Source organism: Pollachius pollachius (assembly GCF_949987615.1).
Source record: "Pollachius pollachius genome assembly, chromosome: 2".
Classification (NCBI taxonomy): Eukaryota; Metazoa; Chordata; class Actinopteri; order Gadiformes; family Gadidae; genus Pollachius; species Pollachius pollachius.
This window is the reverse complement of record NC_136935.1, coordinates 39,332,924-39,357,662: the sequence shown is the minus strand read 5'-3', so window position 1 is coordinate 39,357,662 and position 24,739 is coordinate 39,332,924. Positions and strand designations below refer to the sequence as shown.

The 24,739-nt window shown below is 44.9% G+C and overlaps 1 protein-coding gene across 1 annotated transcript in view; it reads left to right on the top strand.

The window, feature by feature from the left end:
* Positions 1–24,739, top strand: part of gstcd (glutathione S-transferase, C-terminal domain containing) — a gene marked incomplete at its 5' end in the record, with an annotated part of 37,734 nt that overhangs the window by 591 nt on the left and 12,404 nt on the right. The window contains 4 exons of the mRNA XM_079729875.1: positions 309–752; positions 2,413–2,730; positions 6,063–6,156; positions 24,461–24,576. Coding sequence (XP_079586001.1) covers positions 309–752; positions 2,413–2,730; positions 6,063–6,156; positions 24,461–24,576 — 972 coding nt within the window. The remainder of the gene's footprint in view (positions 1–308; positions 753–2,412; positions 2,731–6,062; positions 6,157–24,460; positions 24,577–24,739) is intronic.

Genomic DNA, 24,739 nt, shown 5'->3' with positions numbered 1-24,739 from the left:
TATATATTCGTATATAATGCCAATCCCGCCACTAATTTGGTGCTGTCACCCAAGTTCCCAGCCATAGCTTGAAAATCACTGGCCTAGACAATTACAGCCCAGGCTGTCAAAAAAGGCTATCTTTCATGTACACCGGGAAAACTTTTTTTTGATTTACCTTTCGGACAATCGAGTCTTAACCAGTACTCTGTTCAGTGTCTTGTTTGTTCATTTAATATGAACAGTTCCTTGTAATGTGGAGATGGTAAAAGGGATAGCCGGATGATTAAAAAAAAACTCTTTGTTATTATTCTCATCTGTATGATCAGGTAAGCCACTGGACGAGGCTGTGTGAAATTGACATCCCCTGTGCTGTGGAGGAACACCTCCAGAACCCGACTGATCCCTCACTCCACCTCCCTGAAGCCATCCTCCACCTAGAGAAAAGGCTCGGCGAGCCTGTCAAAGTGCACAACGACGACAAAATACGCAGACAAAAACTCAGAGAACAGAAGCAGCAACAGAACAAGAAGAAACACTGCAAAGAAGCCGAGGATAAACAGGCTACTAAGGCTGGCGAGAGCCTTGAACTCCGGGCAGCTCTTGCCAAACTCTCCGTGGAGGATGTGGTTCTTTCTTCCGCCACCAGGGAGCACTGCGCGATCAGGAAAGTGAGGACGGCGGACCTGCCTCCGCTGGAGCACGTGTTCGCCGAGGGATTGTACTTCACTCTGACGGATGTGGTGCTGTTGCCGTGCATCTATCACTACCTGGTAATGACCACCGCGCTATCATTTATTCCATCAATGTCTCGTCGTTTAGAGTTGCCTCCTGTAATTACTTCTGTTTTATTAATATAAAAAAAATATATTGGAACTCAATCAACATGAGAGGCTATTAGTTGATATAGATTTTACCTTTTAAAGTGTAGCCTTCATTGTACTGTGGAGTACTTTGGTGGGAAAAAAAGGCGCAGCAGTCCACAAAGTGGATTACATATTACACATATACTTGAAACGGTTGCTTTGGTACTGAGCGCAGCTGCAGTTAAACAGTGAACAGTTAGGTCTGGCATACAGAGGAACCATCCATGGGCGTGTGGTTTTCCAGCTCATCTTCAAGTGTTCAAGTGTTGTCAAGCGTTTTAATCTCAAAATGATATTCCTAAATCAATGCTGGTACCTTTTTTCTTTTCTTTTTCGCAATCTTAGTTCATTTGCATAGTTAGACTATACTTATTATATGTCCCAGTGTTATTATTATTATAATATTCCATGGTCGACCTCATCAAGTGGTTGGTCCCGTTCACACCCACAGTGCATGTTCTGGCAACCTCTGCGGTTGGGTGGTTATGGTGTAGCTATTTGGAACACACCACGCAGGGAGAGCAGATCTTGGATGAACAGCTGCGTTGGACTTGGCAGAGGGGTAGGACCACCACTGGATAATGATGTGTGTGTTTGAGCTTCCATTTCTAAAATGGCTCTTTTACTGTTATTTCCTCCCTCTTCTCTGGGTAAATATCGAATGTCAGGAGTTGATGAGGTCGAAAACATCCGAAACGGTTGAACATTGAGGTTGTTATGGGGAGGTGTGGACCACATGGTGGTTTTAATTCGACTTTTGTCCGTGCCACCCACTGCTAGTGATGCTTTTCAAATGCAGATCGGGAGTTTGGCACTGTTTGTGTGCATTTTTGGTTTGCGCACACTCTCAGTGTCTTGTTAAGGAGGGCTGGCGTAATGCTGGCTGTTGATGCCCCTGCTCATGTTGGGAGGAGGCCGTTAGTATCACCGCCGTCGCCATCGCCTCCCCTTCGAACCTCATGAGCCCGTCCCGCTCCGGACTACTGTGGGAACGGAGTGGAGTCCTCCTGTTCACTGGTCAGCTGTGCTCCATTGGTCTCCAGTTTCACACTCTGCCTAGCGTGTCTCCTCTCCCAGCGGCTGTCTGCGTCCCTGGGGCGCCCCTAGCCTGCTGAACGCCCCCCCCCCCCCCCCCCCCACTCGTCTCTCCATCCCACCCACCCACTGTGCTACTATTCCAACCAAACACCCCCTATTCACAGTATTGCCTAATCTCTCTCGCTCTCACTCTCTCGCTCTTTATCCTTTACTTAATCCTCAAACTGAGTGACAGGACATGGTCACTGTTCATGTATGTTTGTGTGTCTACATTAAGCACACACACACACACACACACACACACACACACACACACACACACACACACACACACACACTCTTTTCTTTCACCCTTCCATGTCTGTTGAGAGGAGGGTGATGAGTGGAGTGGAATAAGGGAGGGGGGGGGGGGGGGGTGCAGTGAAACCTGTGCATCCCGCTTCGATGGATGGACATTTTAGTCACATTTTAACCTGTTTATTCAACCTCTTCTTCCCCTCTCCCTCCTCCTCCTCCTCCTCCTACACAGTGTTCCCTCCAGACCACCTCTGGTCCCAGCTCCCTGTCCCGGCTCCCCCTCTTGCTGGCCTGGTACCGCCGGGTGCAGGAGGTCCCGGGGATCCTGGCCGCGAGTCAGGCCTGCGGGATGCTCCTCTCCTCCCCTCCTCCTCCTCCTCCCCTTCCAGCTGAGGTTCCCCCTGGGGGCATCTCCACCACCACTGGCCCTTCTCCTGCATGTTCTGAGTCGCTCCCAACGGAGGCTGGAGGGGAACCGGAGGAGGTTGTGGAGAAGTCCTCGGAAGTGGCCTTCATCGGGGGACCAAGGCCCACCATGACGAAGTTGAAAGTAAATATACGGGTTTGCTTACTTTCGGTGTGTGTTTGTGCGTTTGAGTGTGTGGGCGTGCATGTATGAGTGTGTGGGCGAGGATGTGTGAGTGTGTGCGTGGGCACGCCCTTGTATGTGGGGGCGGGGGGGATTTCGGTAAGGAAAGCCTGCCCACATACAAGGAGGCGCCCACGCACACACTCACACATCCTCGCCCAAGGAAGGTTGTTTGCCCATAGTCATCCATGGATGGACTTGAGAACCCCTCCACCGTCTGTGGTCTGTGCAGAGCCCTGATGAGGGCCTGGAGTGCTTGTTGGCCTGCATCCCTGTAATTTAGTCCGGTGCTTCCTGCTGATTGTTCTCTCCCAAAACGTGGCTCAAAATTATTGTTATGAGCTAGGCAAGAATGCTCAATACTCCAGCGCACTCTTTTTCTATTTAAAGTTGGGTACCTTTTTAATTCCATGCCTTGCCCGCCATTCATAGAAGAAAAACCCACACTACTTTTGTTGTCGTCAAGGATTCATATTTTTCGCAGTTTCCGAACCAAAAAGAATGAGAACTTCTTTTAGGACTATCTGATAGAAGACAAATGTAGCTTTACAGTCTGAAATCCCAATGCATTTCCTGTGACTGAAGGGAAGGATATAATGAATGTAATTATAGAGCAACATGGCGTTCCCCGCTGGAGTGATCCGTAACGGATGAATTAGTGCAGGTATCACAGGCTAGTCTCTCCCAAGGTGTTCGTTTTTGCATCCAACCCCCGTCCAACACTTGATGAAGGTCTATACTTACTTCCTGTTCACCATTCATGCTAGTCCTTTAGCTCAGCAGAGACTTCTCTGTAAGCCACCTGCAGTGAAGCAGCTGCATGACATGAAGGAGCAGGTTGGTTACTTGGGGACACTTGACTCAAGGATGCCTCCAGGTACACTTCAGACATCGGGAGGGGATCAAGCCCGGTACCTTCTGAGGGTCCCAACACCCGAGCCATAGCTCCAGCAGGCCTCTGAAACGTATCTCTGTGGGTGTGCAGAGTGTAGTCAAGGTGCAAACGTTACAAGTACCCTTTCCCAATCCCTTCAAGTACACCCCCTACCCTGACCAGTCTCATGGATCAACATGTACAGACAGACAGAGTGGTCTCCACATTGTGCTGGGTGCCTTAGTGGGGTGAGCTGCTCAGAACTCGGCAAGAATCGGCTGTCTCCCCACATGGGGATGAGCGAGGATGTCTGAGTGCGAGGCCTCACCCTCTCCCTACTGTAGTCCCCCTGGCTCTGTAAGCTCTGCACTCTCCAGATAGATCAATCATCGATTTCCTGTTGGCCTGCCATCAAGAACAATACGTCGAGGGAGGAGACGAGAGGATGGGGGAGTGGAGGAAGAGGGGGAGGAGAGGCAGGGGGACAAGGCGAGGGAGGGGGAAGGGTGCAGCGGGGAGAGGAGGACAGAGAGAAGAAGCTGAGGAGGGTAAAGTGTTTCGAGAACTTCTAGTAAACTTTGGATGGGGGCCAAATTGCAGGGTGCGACGTGCGCAAATGAAAGCTTTCATGTGCGGAAAAGTCAAAACACGGATTGATTTGACACACACACACACACACACACACACACACACACACACACACACACACACACACACACACACACACAATGATCACAATTCTTTGCCTACCCAGGGGGATTAGCAGGCTCACCATGTGTCGACCTCGTCATGTCTGCCGTGCAGCTGTTGTACTGGCTTAGCCAAGGTGTCTGTCTCTGTTTTTCTGTCTGTCCTCTCGCATGTCAGCCCGTCTGTCTGCATCTCCTCACATAAGTCTGCCTGGCCGTCTGTCTGCATGCGCGGGCGTCTTTTGGCTATGTCTGTCTTTTAATTGAGTTTGTGTGTGTGTGTGTTAAGATGCACTCTCCGGATATTATTTCTGGCTTGGTTGATGGCCTTGATGATCTGTAAATTATGTATGAATTTATGAGTTTTTGGGAAGTCCAAATACAAAGCCTTGGCCGTTGATTTCTTCAGAAACTTAGCTGTTTTGTTGCTTTCCTCCATTTGTCCATCAAGGTTTGTATGGAATGGTCATCTGAGAAAGCTCACAAATGTCACTTATCACTATGATAAATTATTTCTTACAAATTATTTTGTTACCAATTTTTTATAGATAATTTATTTCTACTTTATAGATGATAGATACATGAATAATACATTTTTTATTGCTAAATTCATTGAGAATATTTTGTTAGGTGTGTGTGTGTGTGTGTTGGGGAGTTTGTGAGAGTTGGGGAGGTGTGTGTATGCCCCTATCTGTGTGACCAGATACTGGGAGGTCTATGTGTGTGTCTATGGCGAAGACAGGGCGGTGTTTGTGTGCATGTGTGAGACAGATACAGAGAGTTGTGTGTCAGTCTGAGTGTGTGCTTGCGACACAGACAGGGAGGTTTGTGTGTTTGTATTTTTGACACAGAAGAGGAGTCGTTTGTATGCATGTGTGAGACAGATACAGGGAGGTGTTTGTGGCACAGAAAAGGAGGTGCATGTGTGAGACAGATACAGGGAGGTGTTTGTGGCACAGAAAAGGAGGTGCATGTGGGAGCCGGATGCAGGGAGGTGGGTGTGTTTTTGACACACAGCGAGGTGTATGAGTGTGTGTGTGTGTGTGTGCAAGACGCACTTTGACACACTATCCTGCAGTAAAGCTAACCAGACCCTCTCCATCTCGCTCTGTCCCTCTCTGTAGCACTCACTTTCACTTTCTCTAGTTCTCTACCCCTCTTTAGCGTGCTTTCTGTAGTTATCCATTCCTCTCTTTAGCGTTTTTTCTCTAGCTCTCTTTCTCTTTCTGTAGCGCTTTTTTCGCCCTACTTACTTATTTTTCTCTCGCTCCTCTCATCTTTCTCCACCTTTCTATGTCTTTCTCTCTAATTGTCTCTTCATCCATCTCTCTATCCCCTTCTTTCCCTCGATATATCTTTCCATTTCCTCCATGTCCTCTCTATCGCTCTCTTTCCCCACCTCCTTCTCTCTCCATAGACTTTTACACGACCGATCAGTGTTTCTGCTGTACAAACACTTCTTCGCTGTCACGAAGGCACACCGATGCATGCCAATTAAACACCTGCTATGAAGTCTATTTAAACTCATTTTTAAGACTCAGTCATTAAGAATGCCCACACAGTCTTTGGAGGAAGCAAAAAATTCCAATCGGACTTGGCAGCTTGCTGTTTTTTGTTGTTTAGAGCCTCATTGAGCCATCCTGGTAAACAACCGCGTGTGGCGGCCACAGCGGCAACATTGTTTCTATGGTAACCAGCTGCGTGTTTGTCATCCGTGCGCCACCCTATAGGAGCAGGGCATCGAGGCGGTCTTCTCCACCCACCCCGGCGCCATGCGGACCCTGGCGTGGGAGTCGTTCCCAGGGGCCGTCAACCCCACGGAAGGTAAAGCCCTCACGCTGCCTCTCTGGGCCCTGCCTTCCCTCCATCCATCCTGCAATGCCAAGGTGCTCACGCATGGCCCAAACTGACACGACACCCAGAAAGGTGGGCCGCAGTGGGCCAACGTCCAGAAAAGTGCCACAGAAAAACCGCCAACAACCAGCTATAACTTGACCTGTCACTACGGCACCGATATTCGGTGCGGAAATACCTTAGAACTCACTACATGTTGAGGGTTCTTTCTGCGACAAGGTTTTGCTCAAAGAAATCTATAGAGACCCTTATTTCATTGTCATTGAATCGCTGCATCCATCAAAGGAGCTTGGATTATCATGTGCGTGTTTTTGCAGCTGGTTTTCAAGTAGTCCGGTGAGAGCAGCTGAGTTGGTGGCCAGAGAAGTGGGGGAAATCACCCTCTCAGGAAACCGGATTGTTACGCAGGCTTCTTCTGATGATTTATGATGAATGTGGCGAAAATAACGGATATCTACTGTAACAGCCGCTCTTACTACAAGCACAACTCAGCTGTTTAGAAAACGGACTCGTGGCACTCCTTTCCTGCTCCCATTATTGGAAACAGTCGGAGCATGTTGAACGGGTTCCCGTGCAGATGAACCGGGCACGTCGTATTCATAGACACTAAACTCATTTACATTAATCTGGTTTACGTAATATGTTATGACACTATGTTGTGTGCACTCATATACCGTTACCCCTGTTTGACCCCTCTCTCTCTAACTGCCTTTTGTAGTGTTATTAATATTATTTCTCCGTCATATATTCCTAGTGCATCCATTTCCCTCGGGTGGTTGTTGTTGTCGTGCTAAACAGTGACCTGTCGACATGTGCTAAGGCGTACTAGCTTTTCTCGCTAATGGAGGGAAAATATACGGTCTTCCCCCCCTACGCTCCGTTTCTATTCTTTCTCTGGTTTTCACCTCTCCCTGTTCCAATTAGTGACATTTTGGTACTACGTGATGGGCTTTTTCAATTAAATGTTAGGACATATACTGATTATTATGTCCACGTAGAGATGTACCATTAAAAAAAGAATTACATTTGATAGCACTTTTCATTGGTGCGTGAAGAGGGTTGAAGATTAAAACTTATCCTGAGTTAGGAGAAGTGGAACATTTTATAAAAGTGAACTGAACCGACATGTACTTCATTCATCATACATTCTTAGAGATCCATTCAATGGTTTGCTGTTGATAGCTCATAACTTCACCAATATGTGGTTGTGCAACGCTAGCACTTGCCTTGCACACAGGAACAGCCGCCGTGCTGCTGGGAAACTGAGAGTCGCAGTTTGTTTTCCTCAGTGATTGTGCTGATTGTATAAGTCACATCCCCTAAACAAGGCTGGGGTCGGATCCCTCCCATGCATCAATTATATTTCAGGAGGTTCATAAGCCCTGGAAGAGCTGCGATGAAGACATAATGACCACAACCTTTTGTATTTTGATTACATAATCCTTTATCTGTTCAGTTGAAATACTGTACTTTGGAAAGTAGTGTGGGCGTCCTGTCCACTCGTTTGTGTGTCTGTGCGTGCTCGTGAGCAAGGTGTGTGTGTGTGTGTGTGTGTGTGTGTGTGTGTGTGTGTGTGTGTTTGTGCGCAAGGCACAATTACGTACAAATAACCACAACCTTTAGAATTTCTGTCTCATACCTTTCTAGTGCTCAGTAGCAATACTGTACTGTCTGCTGTCGTGTGGGCAGAAGTCTACTCTGTGTGTGTGTGTGTGTGTGTGTGTGTGTGTGTGTGTGTGTGTGTGTGTGTGTGAATCATGGACTGGACTACATTTTTATTGTTGTCGACGCTGTGCTTGATAAATGGAGCAGGTTGCCAGCGCCTCTCAGCAGCGCGGGGTTGGAAGGTAGGTGGGCCCTTGTGTTGCAGCACCGCGGCAATTAGGGCGGCGCAGAGACAAGAGGTGCACAATTTGTCCCCAGCTCCGAGTGTGGGCTTCCCCCTGTTCACACTGTATCTATCACACACACACACACGCACGCGCGTGCGTGCGTGCGTGCGTGCGTGCGTGCGTGTGTGTGTGTGTGTGTGAGCACACACACGAGAACTGCAACAGTGTTCGTTAAAACCCCTGAAAACGGGAGCACAGGGATGCACAATACATCTATTAAAAAAACTAAAACAAATGGGTTTATACGCAAACGCACGCACACCCTGACTGTTTGTTTAGCTCTGCAGAGGAGCCTGCTAACCTTTTTAATAAAGTGTGTCGCCAGGGCCTCCAGAGATAAGCAGTCCGGTAAAGACTGGGGCCATTGTGTACAACAAGTCTCTTAATGTATGCAGCTGCAGCCTCAATAAAGCTCAATGTATGTAATGGAGAAGATGCAAGTGGGGGGAGCAGGAATTTAAAGAAAGGAGTATGGAGAGAAAATGAGGGATGAGAAAAGAAAGGGGAAGTCAAATAACTATGTTTTGGGAGAAACGGGGAAGAAGGACACCTTGAGATAGCGGCTGTGTTTTGTCATGTTTTGTGCTGTGAGCTGCTCCCGGGGCTTGTTTTGGTACAAGGAGATGTGCGCTGTGTTCCCCACTCTGTGTCTGAGGTTACCGGCGGTTGGCGGTTGAAACGCCGCAGAGGAACCCCAGGCAGCCATTTGTCTCCTGTCTCCTGCGGTACCTCTTTGACTGTGACACACAGGTGGTTATTAAAGCCATTTCAAAATAGACCTTGCTGACGCAAAACGGGTGTCAAAGTTGAAGCGTTTCGGCGGATTAAAATAAAAATGAACATCTCAGGCTACAAATGCAAACCGGTCCTGGTAAGAATATTTAGCCAGGTGTCGAGATACGTTTGAGAGAAGTTACAACACACAGTTACAACTGACTACTGCTTTGGATAATGGTTTCCTCTGAGTCAACATAATGCTAATAGCTCTGTTAGCCGGATATGTAGTGTTCACCCACGCATTAATTTCTGCATTTGGCCCCATTCACCCCATTGCTGCCTTCGCTGTACATATAAAATATGCATAAAGAGTCGTCATTGTTGGTTTTTATATTTACTGGTCATGGGATTCGAGAATTGGGAAAGCTCTTTGTACCGACATTAGAGTAACCACTGAAACCCAGAGATTTGCTATAATCCCAATAGCGATCAGTGTAGGATTTGAGCTATAAAGGATTGTCTCTCATTCCATATATACAGAGCATATATAGTTTTGATTAAGATTTGCAATACAATATGTGGTCCATCGATATATCACCATTTTATTATTATTATATCAGGTCTAAAAGTTGTTTCAGTTTTAAAAGCAAAGATAATTTTGAAATGCCCAAACCAAAAGCTATTTTTGGTTGTTTTCGGTCATATTAATGTAGTTCCTGTGACAACTGGCCTTCCAGATGGGCCAGGGTTGGTGCAGTGTATGGATCAGGCGCCGCATGCTGTCGGAGACCCTATCCGAGCCAGTCAGTAGAAATGTGATTGATGATGATTTTCTTGACAGTTGTTTTGACAGCTGGCACAGACAGTTTGATCAATACTGGACCAGTTCAAAACGATTTTTTTCCCGATTAGTCTACATGACTCATTACTTTTAGAAATATGAGCTAGATGATGAGATCCTTTTTGAAGACGTAACCTCTTAAAAAGCCTTTTGAGGTCCTTATCCCACGCTTATTGCCCACTTATTCTTAAACACCTTGCCAATTTAGAGGAGATGAGGCAATACACTCCAACCAATCTTAACCCCCTAGAGACCTTATAGAGTTTCATTTAACCAGTCGGTGCTCTACTAATGTCTCCAATCCAATCCTGATTGGTCCAATCATATTGTTGCAGGCTCCGCCCTAAAATCCCTAATAATAATATGGAAGACGTTAAGCTCTTAATGCCATTTCATGTTGTCTTAAAATAGAGGTGGAAAGTGCTTGTTATGCTCTGGTGATTATTGTGTGATTATTATTATTGGATTTTTATGATTAGTATGAGCGCAGTACAATACAATGGAGAATTCTGACGCTTGTGCACGGAAACACCTACAAAGGCTTATCTGAAAGTAAAACACAAATTGAACAAATTGTTATTCTGCACTTATTGTTCCCCATGCTGAGATTGTAGAAAGCTATCGTCACTACATACTCCATGGAGCAGGCCCTCTCCAACTGAACCACAGGGTATCCCCCATACATTAAAATGAAAGGATGGAAACGTGTGTGTGGGGGGGGATGTCTCCCACCCGCTGCTGCCTTTCTTAGTTAATCCCAATCAGAGGTAGTAATGGGTAATCTTGTGTCCACCCCTCACTCCAGACCCCTGAAGCCCCCCCTAGCAGAGACACTACTCTCTGCCAATCTCTATTTTGTGGCGACGTTGCGATTTGAATGCAAAGCCACTTAACGTCTTCACACTCTCCGGGTCTCCATAATGTTATTTCATGAATATTTATCCACGCTCCCTAGGTTTTCTTAGTTATTTATTTACTGACATATATATGCATATATGTAGATAAAGAAAGATATATTTCCTTTATTTTTATTTTGTTTTGCTGTGCTCGATAATCGCTGTTGAGGTTTCACATCAGTGCTGTGTAAGGGGGGGGGGTTTGGGTGCGGGGGACTGGAATCCGCCTGGAGCCAATTTTTTCCGTCCCGCTCTTGGATTACCCCATGTTGCTCGTTCAATTTCACCCGATTCATAATGAAGCAGACTCCAGTGTTTTTTAAGGGCGAGCCGAAGCAGAATTTAAAACCCAACGTTTTTTCCTTGGTGTGTTATATTTATTTTCTCCGGCTCTCCCTTGAAGACAGTTCAAGTTTCCCTGCCTAAGGGGCTTTAAAGTGTGATTGTAATGCGGAGTGGACAGTCAAGGGCTGTCACGGCCTGGTACACACTGTGTGTTTTGAGCTTTAGCATCTCTCCCAGATTGACTTACCTGGCTTTATTACCGCACGCACCCTATGAATAAAAGATTATTTACCTATTGAAGTAGGGCTGATGGAGAAGTACCTGGTCAAAAATACTTCTTTTCCTGCATTTTCAGCACTTGGGAGTGTTTGTGCCATTGGCTTTTTTCGCATTCTTCCTTTATCGATTTTATTTTTTATTTTGGGCTTTATCATGGATTATCTTGTTTTGGATGGGTCTTTGCTTTTTTGTTTGAATAGCTGATGCTTGATATTTCTGATTCCTTTTTGTTAACTTTGTCCACCTTTTGTGTTTGCACACTAAAATTGTGTGAAAGGAACAATACAGGCTAAAACACGTTGACACTTTTATAAAACCTAACATTGATTTACTATTCCAGGGGGATTATTTTTCCAGCATGTGTTATATACTGTACTGTACTTCATCATTATTTGCAATTTCTCAATGGCTGCCGTGTCATGGTTCCTTCGAATGAGCTCCAGTGTGCTATTTATTTTTATTATTTTTAGGACTTTCGCTCTACCCTCTCAACATCATGAGGCAATAATCTGTCTTTGGTACATTTACAGAGTCAAATGAATAAAAACAGTATTCAAATCAGATGAAACGTATAACAATAAGCCTTACAGGCTTAATTATTAGTTCTGAAAGCTAGCTAGTCATTTGGCAGTTTGCTACTGCGATAACTAGGGCTGTAACGATACACCAACTCACGATTCAGTTTGTATCACGTTTTTTGACCCACGGTTCGATATATCCCACGATTTTTTTAAATTTAAAAAGCGTTTTATTTAAACAACGCTTTTATATAACAATTATAATAATTAACTTTAATTATAACAATTAACTTCAATTAACATTTAATAACAAATCATTTGGAGCACTGAACAGATTCGAACAGAAAGAATACTATTACAGTATAGCAAAATGAATAAATAAATAACCAGAGGTTGCAGTTGGAGGATGCTTGCAGGTAGGCAAAAACCATAAACTGGTTTTGTGGTTTAGGCTTACGTATTTGAAAATATTATTGTCAAATAAATAATAGTAATTGGAATAGTTTGGTAGCACTAACCAGCGTTCCCGCTAGAAAAAACGGTGCTGGTCAAAGTGACCTGCATAGGTTTCGTTTTCGGTCAAATATCCTATTATCGCTTCTTATTAGGCTATGTAGCTTAATTAATGACATAATCAGGCCGTATAGAATGCAACATATTTAATAGCCTAACCTTCAAATAGATGGGGAAAAAACATGAATGTCTGATTCGCAATAACAAGGCATAGTGTTACAAGCAGCGTATGTGTGTGCGCGAGAATCGCGGTGTGTGTGTGTGAGTGACGTCAGCGAGTGAGTGGACGAGCGAGGAGAGCGAGCGGTAGCGTGTGTGTGTCTAGTGAAGAAACGAATGAGTCCGGTAGAATAAAGTACCCAGCCTGTCAATAATCGGTGGCCGCTTCATTCTGACCTAAGCAGCCCAACTGCTGGTCAAAGCGCACAAAACACTAGAGACAGGGATAACACAGGCTATTTTTGCGCATTTGGCCAACTCTGGATAAATGTTGTTCATATCGCATATGAGTACTTCGCAGGCTGTGGAGAAATGCAATCCTCCGTAGCCACGCAGCGCTGTCATCACAACGAGGGCATCTCTTCGCAGACTTACGGCATCGATAAGAGGAGCGGTGTCAGCAGACTATTATTTAGACATATTATTTGCAAATTTCAATCTGACAACTTGACCGGAGAGATACAATTTTGTCTGACATTAAATTTTTTTATAACCGGACAAGGGAAACCCTGGCACTAACAGCTACAGTGGGGCAAAAAAGTATTTAGTCAGCCACCAATTGTGCAAGTTCTCCCACTTAAAAAGATGAGAGAGGCCTGTAATTTTCATCATAGGTATACCTCAGCTATGAGAGACAAAATGAAAAAAAAAAATAGAAAATCCCATTGTCTGATTTTTAAAGAATTTATTTGCAAATTATGGTGGAAAATAAGTATTTGGTCAATAACAAAAGGTCATCTCAATACTTTGTTACATGCCCTTTGTTGGCAATGACAGAGGTCAAATGTTTTCAGTAAGTCTTTACAAGGTTTTCACACACTGCTGCTGGTATTTTGGCCCATTCCTCCATGCAGATCTCCTCTAGAGCAGTGATGTTTTTGGGCCACACGGATTTTAAACTCCCTCCAAAGATTTTCTATGGAGTTGAGATCTGGAGACTGGCTAGGCCACTCCAGGACCTTGAAATGCTTCTTACGAAGCCACTCCTTCGTTGCCCGGGCGGTGTGTTTGGGGTCATTGTCATGCTGAAAGACCCAGCCACGTTTCATCTTCAGTGCCCTTGCTGATGGAAGGAGGTTTTCACTCAAAATCTCACAATACATGGCCCCATTCATTCTTTCCGTCATACGGATCAGACGTGCTGGTCCCTTGGCAGAAAAGCAGCCCCAAAGCATGATGTTTCCACCCCCATGCTTCACTGTAGGTATGGTGTTCTTTGGATGCAACTCAGCATTCTTTCTCCTCCAAACACGACGAGTTGAGTTTTTACCAAAAAGTTCTATTTTGGTTTCATCTGACCATATGACATTCTCCCAATCCTGTTGTGGATCATCCAAATGCTCTCTAGCAAACTTCAAACGGGCCCGGACATGCACTGGCTTTAGCAGGGGGACACGTCTGGCACTGCAGGATTTGAGTCCCTGGCGGCGTAGTGTGTTAGTGATGGTAGCCTTTGTTACTTTGGTCCCAGCTCTCTGGAGGTCATTCACTAGGTCCCCCCGTGTGGTTCTGGGATTTTTGTTCACCGTTCTTCTGATCATTTTGACCCCACAGGGTGAGATCTTGCGTGGAGCCCCAGATCGAGGGAGATTATCAGTGGTCTTGTATGTATTCCATTTCCTAATAATTGCTCCCACAGTTGATTTCTTCACACCAAGCTGCTTACCTATTGCAGATTCAGACTTCCCATTCTGGTGCAGGTCTACAATTGTGTTTCTGGTGTCCTTTGACAGCTCTTTGGTCTTGGCCATAGTAAAGTTTGGAGTGTGACTGTTTGAGGTTGTGGACAGGTGTCTTTTATACTGATAAGGAGTTCAAACAGGTGCCATTAATACAGGTAACGAGTGGAGGACAGAGGTGCCTCTTAAAGAAGAAGTTACAGGTCTGTGACACCCAGAAATCTTGCTGGTTTGTAGGTGACCAAATACTTATTTTCCACCATAATTTGCAAATAAATTCTTAAAAAATCAGACAATGTGATTTTCTGGATTTTTTTTTTTTAATTTTGTCTCTCATAGCTGAGGTTTACCTATGATGAAAATTACAGGCCTCTCTCGTCTTTTTAAGTGGGAGAACTTGCACAATTGGTGGCTGACTAAATACTTTTTTGCCCCACTGTATATATCACGTGGCTGGATCTGGACTGGAAGGATAATGGGAGTTAGAAAGGGCGTGTCTTGCTTCTGCCTTCTCACACCGCGAGACGTGGCTTTGAGTGTCGCGATTTCGGTTTCGATACGCATATCGTTACAGCCCTAGCGATAACGTATGCTACAAGGGAGATCTAATTGCGACTTGTCTGGTGGCTGGGAGCGCTAGCCTGGCAACGCTAACTTTTGCTTAGCCAGTGGTACATTCTAGAACACTAAAAGAAAGAATCTCTCCGCTGGATTTGGATCCTGTACCCCTCAATTTCAGAGAAAAACTCAAAAGTCCCAAACCGAAAAAAACAACAATCTTTCACAGATTTGCTCATACTTTTAGTGAACATTTCGGTACGCAGTTATCGCTGAGGGTAGCGAGTTTATTCTCAAAGAAAAAAGGGATATCAAACGAGGTGCTGCCTGGGTCGGGACTGTATGAAGCCTAGAGGCATCGGCCATGTCTGGCCTCCTTGTTGCTAGAACAGACCAGATCCGACGGATTAACGGTGGCTACACAGCTGTTTTCTCGTCAAACGAGGCAATGGTCATAATCTGTGTGTAAATTATGACCACTCCCCAAGCCCCTATAGCCGAAGTGCATTGTGGATTGACGAATGTGTCCTTTTTCGAAATCACAGCTTTTCTCGCAATAGGAACATTGAAAAAATGTATTATGAGAAAGAACTTCAAAGTTGTTGTCATATCTCTCCTATTAATCCCCATTGTAACTATTGCAGCAATGTCTCCGTGTGACAAAGCAGCGTCTACAGAAGCGTCTAGACTAGCCTCGACAAAGTGAAATACTACACAAAAGCCTGACTTGCTTCGCACAGTGCCAATAGACCTATCTTTGCAATGTGTGTTGAAGCCTGGGCAATACTGAAGGAGAAGTACAGACCAGCTGGATTCAAGGTGTACATGTACGCAAATATTGTCCTCCTTTGATCATAAATGAAATTGCAGTAAAATAGAAACAACAAAATCCATCATATCCTTCCAGTGTCGGACAGGGAGAAATGGAAGCACAGGAATTTCGGTCCGACCCATTCGATGCGCTCTGCCGATGACAGACCTCCCTTTCACAGTGTACCCCGAGACACGTCATTGTTATCCAGAGGTCCCCGACGCCCACATGCCGTTTGGGTTCAAAGAAAAAACGATCACATGGGGTCGGTTTTTCTTCGCCTTTTCTTTTTTATTGCTGATGGGTCGAGTGTTCTCCAGTTTATTTTCCAGCGGTTTGCCCAGAAGTGAGTCATAAATTCACCTATATGACTGTTTACGTAACCATCCGGAATCCTTAACGGCTTGTTTCACAGCCATATGTGGGAACTCAATTGAATTGTCATCTGCACGTCTGGGTTCTGTGTTAGGGAGCCGGGGTCAGCTTCACACGTCATTAGGGTTACAGTGTTCACTTGAATCATTATTGTCATCATTTTTTATGGCATCCTGAGGAAACGAGGGGAAGTATGGTCTAGTGGTACGAATGTTAAGTCCTTGGTTCCAATCCCAATGTCTGCATCTTGCTTGAACAGCAAGATGCCCGACAGTTACCTTCTCTTTAAGGATATCCAGGAATAACCCAAACAATAAGACGAGGGACAAGAAAAAAATCGACTGATTTGAGTCTGTATGAAAATGCATTTCCATAACCATTTTTCACAGAGATGAGACTGAGACGGACCGATTTATAAATGTCCTTCTCGCCGCTCTCTTCACTTAACAATCTTTAAGAAAAGGGAATCATACTAATTTCCCTTCCACGTTTGCCAATAAATACAAGAAAATGGATCAATAATCAGTCATCAACGCTGGTGTGACTTGCAGGGAGAGAGCCACTGAATTGATGATCTAAGATCCTGTGTGTGTGTGTGTGTGTGTGTGTGTGTGTGTGTGTGTGTGTGTGTGTGTGTGTGTGTGTGTGTGTGTGTGTGTGCCAGCCAAAAGTGTTTCTTCTTCCGTGCTCGTTTCTTTTCCCCATCCAACACCGGGCATCTCTTCTTATCTTATAAGGGACGGGGAGATGAGAGGTCTAGTGGACTCTAGATGCTGGCGAATCGCGACATCACTCCCTCCACAGTGAGAGGCAGCGAGAGGGGAGGCGGGGGCGGGTCGTGGAAGCATAACTACGGGACTCTATGGAAAAGAACCCAGCGGGAGCAGCTGGTCGGGCCTCCCTCCCCAACCGTTTCTAGGGGGGGGGGGGGGGGGGGGGTGCGCTGTTTTATAAAAGTGTCCCGCCCAGCGGTAGCCACTACAAAGTTTGGCCAGCCAGAGGACGAATTTACGTGGGGGGTGGTCCCGTGTGGGGGCCGCCAGCTCCGAGACATCGACGGCTCCGACTGAGCGGTGCCCCCGACGAGAACGGGGGATTTAGAAAAAGCGAAAGGGGAGCGAGTAGGAGGATCCATTTATAGAAGGAACAGAGTCATTACCGTCGGGGGCTTGTTGTGTCTTTCCACCCTGAGAGTTCCTCCCGTGTGCTCTGAAAGAACAGTGGCTTCTATAAGAGATGCTTATATTCCCGTACTATTGTAAATGGAAACTGGATAAAGGGAATTATACAAAAATCATATGTTTTAAAAAAAGGAACTACTTCCCGAGCAGCTGGTGTTGTTTGTTATGCTAGCCTGCAGAGCCCCCCCCCCCCCCCTTGGGGATGGTGGGCGGCCAAATAAAGAAATATAAAGACCCCAGCGCCTCGGTCTGTGTGTTTACATTTCCATCCATCTGATGGGCCCGACAGATAGGGCCTCGGGCATTTTTCGCAGAATTGCAGGCTATAAGGAAGAGATCAGCACTCGCTGCCACAGGCAACGGGCAACAGCAGCAACAACAACCGCCGCAACACAAAGCCAGAGAGGCTCGCTGTGTAAACTAACGCAGTGGAGGAGCGAAAGGCCAATAGACCCTTCACGGCTCCCCTGATGGACGAACCGCTCACGCAGTTTTCTCTTCTCGTTCTCGTTCTCTCTCTCTCTCTCTCTCTCTTTTTCTCTCGTTCTCTCTCTCAATCTTTCTTTCTCGTTCTCTCTCTCTCTCTATCTTTCTTACTCGTTCTCTCTCTCTCAATCTGTCTTTCTCGTTCTCTCTCTCTCTCGTTAGGGTTAGGTCAATAGACCCTTCACAGCTCCCTTGATGGACAAACCTTGCACCCAGTTTTCTCTCTCGCTCTCGCTCTCTTTCTCTCATTCTATCTCATTCTCTCTCTTTCTCTCTCTCTCTCTCTCGCAGAAGGCAAGTTGAGAGAGTTGGTCCGTGCGGTAAACAAAGACTAAATGTCAACAGGGCTGCCGATGTTGCTCCTGATTTGATGTCATAGATTTGCCGGCTGTAAAGTTGATGTGTGGAGTTTTGCATAGGTTAGCGGTGGGAGCAGGAGATCTCCCATGGCTGGAGAATGGGGAACAGAAGAAAGTAGTGGAGGATGGAGTTGGCTTAATTGTACACTAGCAAGGAGTTGTCCTGAAAGTGTTATAAAAACGGCAGTGGTTTGGGCCTATGGTAGATATTCACAAACTGTAGTTTACAACTTTGAAGTAGTCATATTGTGCTTTTAACAGAGTATGTTTTAATGGGGAGGCATGTGGCTCAGGAAGGCTGGTAACCGGTAGGTTGCTAGTTCGATCCCCCGCTCCTCCTAGCTGGTTGACTCCGCCCTTGGTGTGTGAATGTGTGCATGAATGGGTGAATGTGAGGCAATGTTGTAAAGCTCTTTGAGTGGCCACTGGTTAGAAAAGCGCTATATAAATGCAGTCCATTTAATGAGTTTCTTTTAGTAATTTATTCTTTATACCGTAGATTTCAGCTTGGATTGTAGCAGTGGAAGTTGCCGGACTATAAGATGGCCCCCAGACTGTTTAGTCTACGAAGAGAAGTGGGCCCGGATCTGACTCCTTATTGTTTATGTAATACCTAGTGGGAACAAGTCCAATGCTGTCCCCCGGGTTATCTCATCGCTAGCCAACATGTAGGCGAAGCAACAACCACATTTTACTGATGAGCGTCTCAGATGTGTGGCGGAGCAAGAACAGGAATGGCTTATACAGTGGGGCAAAAAAGTATTTAGTCAGCCACCAATTGTGCAAGTTCTCCCACTTAAAAAGATGAGAGAGGCCTGTAATTTTCATCATAGGTATACCTCAGCTATGAGAGACAAAATGAAAAAAAAAAAATCTAGAAAATCACATTGTCTGATTTTAAAAGAATTTATTTGCAAATTATGGTGGAAAATAAGTATTTGGTCAATAACAAAATGTCATCTCAATACTTTGTTACATGCCCTTTGTTGGCAATGACAGAGGTCAAACGTTTTCTGTAAGTCTTTACAAGGTTTTCACACACTGCTGCTGGTATTTTGGCCCATTCCTCCATGCAGATCTCCTCTAGAGCAGTGATGTTTTTGGGCCTTCGCTGGGCAACATAGACTTTCAACTCCCTCCAAAGATTTTCTATGGGGTTGAGATCTGGAGACTGGCTAGGCCACTCCAGGACCTTGAAATGCTTCTTACGAAGCCACTCCTTCGTTGCCCGGGCGGTTTGTTTGGGGTCATTGTCATGCTGAAAGACCCAGCCACGTTTCATCTTCAGTGCCCTTGCTGATGGAAGGAGGTTTTCACTCAAAATCTCACGATACATGGCCCTATTCATTCTTTCCGTCACACGGATCAGACGTCCTGGTCCCTTGGCAGAAAAACAGCCCCAAAGCATGATGTTTCCACCCCCATGCTTCACTGTAGGTATGGTGTTCTTTGGATGCAACTCAGCATTCTTTCTCCTCCAAACACGACGAGTTGAGTTTTTACCAAAAAGTTCTATTTTGGTTTCATCTGACCATATGACATTCTCCCAATCCTGTTGTGGATCATCCAAATGCTCTCTAGCAAACTTCAAACGGGCCCGGACATGCACTGGCTTTAGCAGGGGGACACGTCTGGCACTGCAGGATTTGAGTCCCTGGCGGCGTAGTGTGTTAGTGATGGTAGCCTTTGTTACTTTGGTCCCAGCTCTCTGGAGGTCATTCACTAGGTCCCCCCGTGTGGTTCTGGGATTTTTGTTCACCGTTCTTGTGATCATTTTGACCCCACAGGGTGAGATCTTGCGTGGAGCCCCAGATCGAGGGAGATTATCAGTGGTCTTGTATGTATTCCATTTCCTAATCATTGCTCCCACAGTTGATTTCTTCACACCAAGCTGCTTACCTATTGCAGATTCAGACTTCCCAGCCTGGTGCAGGTCTACAATTGTGTTTCTGGTGTCCTTTGACAGCTCTTTGGTCTTGGCCATAGTGGAGTTTGGAGTGTGACTGTTTGAGGTTGTGGACAGGTGTCTTTTATACTGATAAGGAGTTCAAACAGGTGCCATTAATACAGGTAACGAGTGGAGGACAGAGGAGCCTCTTAAAGAAGAAGTTACAGGTCTGTGACAGCCAGAAATCTTGCTGGTTTGTAGGTGACCAAAAAATGATTTTCTGGATTTTTTTTTTTCATTTTGTCTCTCATAGCTGAGGTTTACCTATGATGAAAATTACAGGCCTCTCTCGTCTTTTTAAGTGGGAGAACTTGCACAATTGGTGGCTGACTAAATACTTTTTTGCCCCACTGTAGTTGAATAATGAACAACAGAACCACTGGTGAGATAGAATCACTGGAACGGGTCGGTCATATTGGAAACACATGATCATCTAACCCCCCCTGCCGCCAAAAACGAATCTTAATTCCAAATACATTCTCATAGTGGGGTTATGGTTTTATTTTAGTCAATAATGTGTCGTCTCTCTAGATTATCCATGAATGGTAAATGGACCGGGAGAGCAAAGTGCTGCGACCATGAGAGCCAGTCCACCCACGAGATATGGCTAGCGATCAGTGAGGCTGCTTCAGTAGAAACGCATTGATCCTAATCTAAGGCTGCTCAATAAACACAAACTGAGCATTTTTTTTATTAAAAAATGCCTGAACGCGTATCAACACAAAACTGAATTAGCATTTATTTTTAGATAAACAGGCTTCCCCCAGTTGAAGAGAAAAATCGAAATTGATTGATTAAACTGTCAAGCTTTAAGGCTAGTAATGTACCCACATTCTTATACACTCTTTTTATAATTTAACCATGATTTTGGATTTCCCGCACCATTTCTGTCACATAACCCAGACCTACTCTCCATGCTGTCTGGTCTATCTTCCAAATCCCTCAGGTGAATTAGTTCTTAATAGTTTTTTCACGGTGTAGTCATTTTCGAGTTGTTTTCGTCTAAATGTGGTCAATATTGAAGGGAACCTTACCATTTCGTACAACATTTGAATCAAGAGCATAGTTAAAAAAGGATGCTATTTGTTAATTGTACACCCCTTTTCAAGGGGTGTATTTAAATTGCGTAGTATAATAAGTTGGATGATTTTTTTTTCTCTTTTGCACTTATCTCTCAGTTTATGCTTGAGATTAATGATCATAATGTGTTTGCCTACAAGTTGCCAAACAAGCAATATATTTCACTTCCCTGCAGAGCTGGATGCTAAACTGCTAGAATCATCCTGGGTGCTTGTCCTGGCAACTTTCCCTTTGATCAGAATCATTTTCACACAGATGCATATTCATGTGTGATTTATTACATTCTCAATAGTGATGAGCAAATATAGAAATCACAAACCACTTTTAACCATCCAGACATATGTTGATTAGTTTTAGGACTCCAGACTGCGACCAAAATGTGAGTGTGCGGCTAAATTTTACAAAATTTGCCCTTTTTCATATTTACACGTTAAACGAGGAAGGTGCACGTCAACGAATCCGGATCTGTAGCAAGCCATTGAGTGTGAGAAGGATAGGGAATGGCCACTATCGAGCGGGCGTAAACGTCTCTGTGAGAAGGAGAAAGGTTTCACAACTTGCTACGTGTGTTACAGCAATTCGCAAACTATTGACTCGTTCTTCCGTGTGCCAGTGCCAGATTCCTGCACAGTCTTATTTTGCAAACCCGCACCCGCCCGTACCCGCAATAATTAAAACTGCATCTGACCCGTGTTCCGACAGTAGCGCGAATTACATTCCGCACCCGACCCGACCCGCTATAAATTGATATCGACGCCCGACCGGCACCCAAAGGAAAATTAGAAACATTTGCCGGGGATTTACACTATGTGGTGTTTGGCCTCGGGCTTTAGATTGCTGTGCAAAAAAAGCACATCATCCACTTTTGACGGTTTAAGTTGACTCCTCCGCTAGTGAATAACATCTCCTGCACCAGAGAAGTCTCGCTCGCAATCGCAAAACCCGCGTCCGACCCGCGCTGTTCAGGCGTCCGACCCGCAACCGTGTCCGACACAGTAGGCCTACATTATTTTTCACCCTTTTCATCCAAATTGTGCGGGTCACCCGTCGTGTACCAGCGGGTACCGGAACCCGGGCAGGACTTCATGCGCCATAAAGGGCTTTTCACACGGGAGGCATTTTTCGCGCCTGCTAATGCATTCTCAATGGAGAGGCTAGCGGGCAAAGAGGAGGCTCAGCGTGCTCGTCGAACGCATGCGCGCACACGTGGAAACAGTTGGTATAGATGAGAATCACAATAAAATGTGACACTGAATTTGAAACCGCACATTGTAATTTCTGCATCTATTATCAAAATATTTATTAGTAATGCAGTGAAAAAAAATAGAAAATCACATTGGCATGTTGATTTATGGTGTGTGCCCCTAAAATTTCTGGTTGTGCCCCTACAATTTTCAGTTAGGGGCCACAGTGCTCCTAGAGAAAAAGTTTAGTCTGGAGCCCTGAGTTTACTCTCTCTCTTAAGGCTGAGGAGCAACAATGCTTAGAGGACATTTAGATAACAACTTTCCAGCAGCACAAGTGATATTGAGTGAGGTTCTATGTAGATCAGCATTATATATATATATATATATATATATATATATATATATAAATAAACTGGCAGATTATATTGCTATAGCAGTGGTCTTCTCTCATTGCCGAATTATGAGTAACTTTCTTTACTATTATTTCCAAAGCGACTCAAGGTGAGTTCAGACCATTCGGAACAAGCCGATTGCTCGGCCTCCTCCTTAGTACTCCTTGAGAGCTGTTTGTTCATAAGTCGCCAAACTCGTCACTGCACGTCCTTGGGTCCTCAGCTATGTACCCTTGTGATCCGAGGATGATCAGCTATGCACCCGGCAAGGATGAAGACGATGGGATTGAACAGTTGTTTTAGAAACAAGTCATCGTCTTCAAGGAGCAGGTAGGGGGCAGGTCATTTTGATCAAGGATGCCAATACTGCAGACAATGGCAATGGAGCCCACTATCTTTCAGCTGGAACTGTTAGGGTGCACCCTAGTCCCTTTCAATATCCCTCCTTCTTTCCCTATTTAGGACAGCTACATTTGAGAATTCTGTGAAATTATGTTCCAGTTTAGGACATTGCTCTTTTTGTACAGTGTTGAAGTGCGGCAACACTTGTTATCATGGTAGCGCCCCATCACGTCCACATGGTTAATGTGCTTGATCCTTCCCCGCAATTTGCCCTTTCAGTGAAATTTGCCATTTCACTGAAATGAAGGGAGGCACAAAGTATAGAGCTACTGTAAAGATTTATGTACGGTGTATTTATGCGTGACACGGAGGGCCTTACAACCTTCTGTTTCTCCTCTTCGTTACACTTCTTCATGGCATTCAATGCCCGCAGATAGTTTGGAAAAATCTATAAATCAACACACACACACACATACATACACACACAGTATTGACCTAAGACGGACTAAAGACTAAACTTGGTATTTATCCTTCAGTTTGTTAGTATCATTTTACACACTTGAAGACATTGACAAGATGCATCTCTTTCTTTCAGCACAATGAACCAAAAGGCAATTTTCAAAAAAACTGAATGAACCCCTGCATCTTACCTTATTGACAACCATGTGGACACAAACATTGGAGGGGTAAACAAAGCAGTAGCACTTAACAATGAGGGGACATTGATGATTGAACCATGAATTAACATTAGTTAATCCAGTTATACACATCAACTGCTAACAGTTAGTTAACAGTTAACTTAATGTCTAGAAGTAATTTACTAAAGGTGTTCCTGTAAACTAAGGGATTCCTTTGTTCATTATTTAACCCATATTTTAATGCTATATAATAATGCTTATTACTGCGTTAACTCATGTTAATGAATGGTTAACTAACATACCCTTATTGTACGGTGTTACAAACAAAGCAGTCCTCCAGCTTCATCAATAGAGACAGGCGTTGACGCTGGCTGCGGATGTGGCTGCATGCTTGTCATGTGTGTTGGCTTCGAGGCGTACATACCAATTACATATGCTGCCCACACACCCAGAGAGAGCCCTTGCTGTGATGGTTTTCATTCCTGTCGTGGCTTGTGGGAAATTTGCTGCAGGTGTGTGTGTTTGTGTGTCCCCTAATCATTCACCTAAGTGTTGTTGTGCCGTGTCAGAAGGTAACTTAATGGTTGATCAAAGGGATACATTCACCGGCACAGAATAACCATGCATCAACAGTCTGTTAATGAATGCAGATATGTGGTCGTGCTGATTAGGACTACTCTGTGAATGGAAACGTGTGAAAGAATGGGAATGTGCTAAAGCTATACTTTCTAAGTAATTGGCCTTCAAGATGTCATGTGTAAAACTGTCTCTATAAAGTAAGACCTTTTGTGAACACTGTTATCATTTTCACGACATGTGTGTTAATTACCACAGTTTGGAACAATTATAGTATAGGGATTTGCCGGTTTTGTCTGACAGGCCGCCACGAAAAGACATCTTTTGTGCTTGCTGTGTATTGTTTGTCAGAAGACAAGTTACTCGTTTATGGAAGGGAAAAATACCCAGATGACCGTTTATTATACCAGAATGTTCAATCCATTTCCGTTTAATTCTTAAAAATGATGTCAGCATATGGAAGAATAAGTGCTTTATGCACGTGTTTGTGTGTTTCCTGTAGGGAAAATGTCAGCCGACCGCGCCCTGAGGAAGAGACAACAGCTGAATAATCTGGTGGGAATGGTGACGGAGCTGGCCAGACCCGGAGACACTATTGTCGATTTCTGCAGTGGAGGGGTATGTATAACACACGCACACACACACACCCCTACACACACACACACACACCATGATTACTTAGCTTTTGTACCCATGCTTTAGCCACACTAGGACTAGAACGCAACTATGACTAAAACAAGTACCTTGCATACTAGAAGCGAGGAATTCAACCTATGGGTCA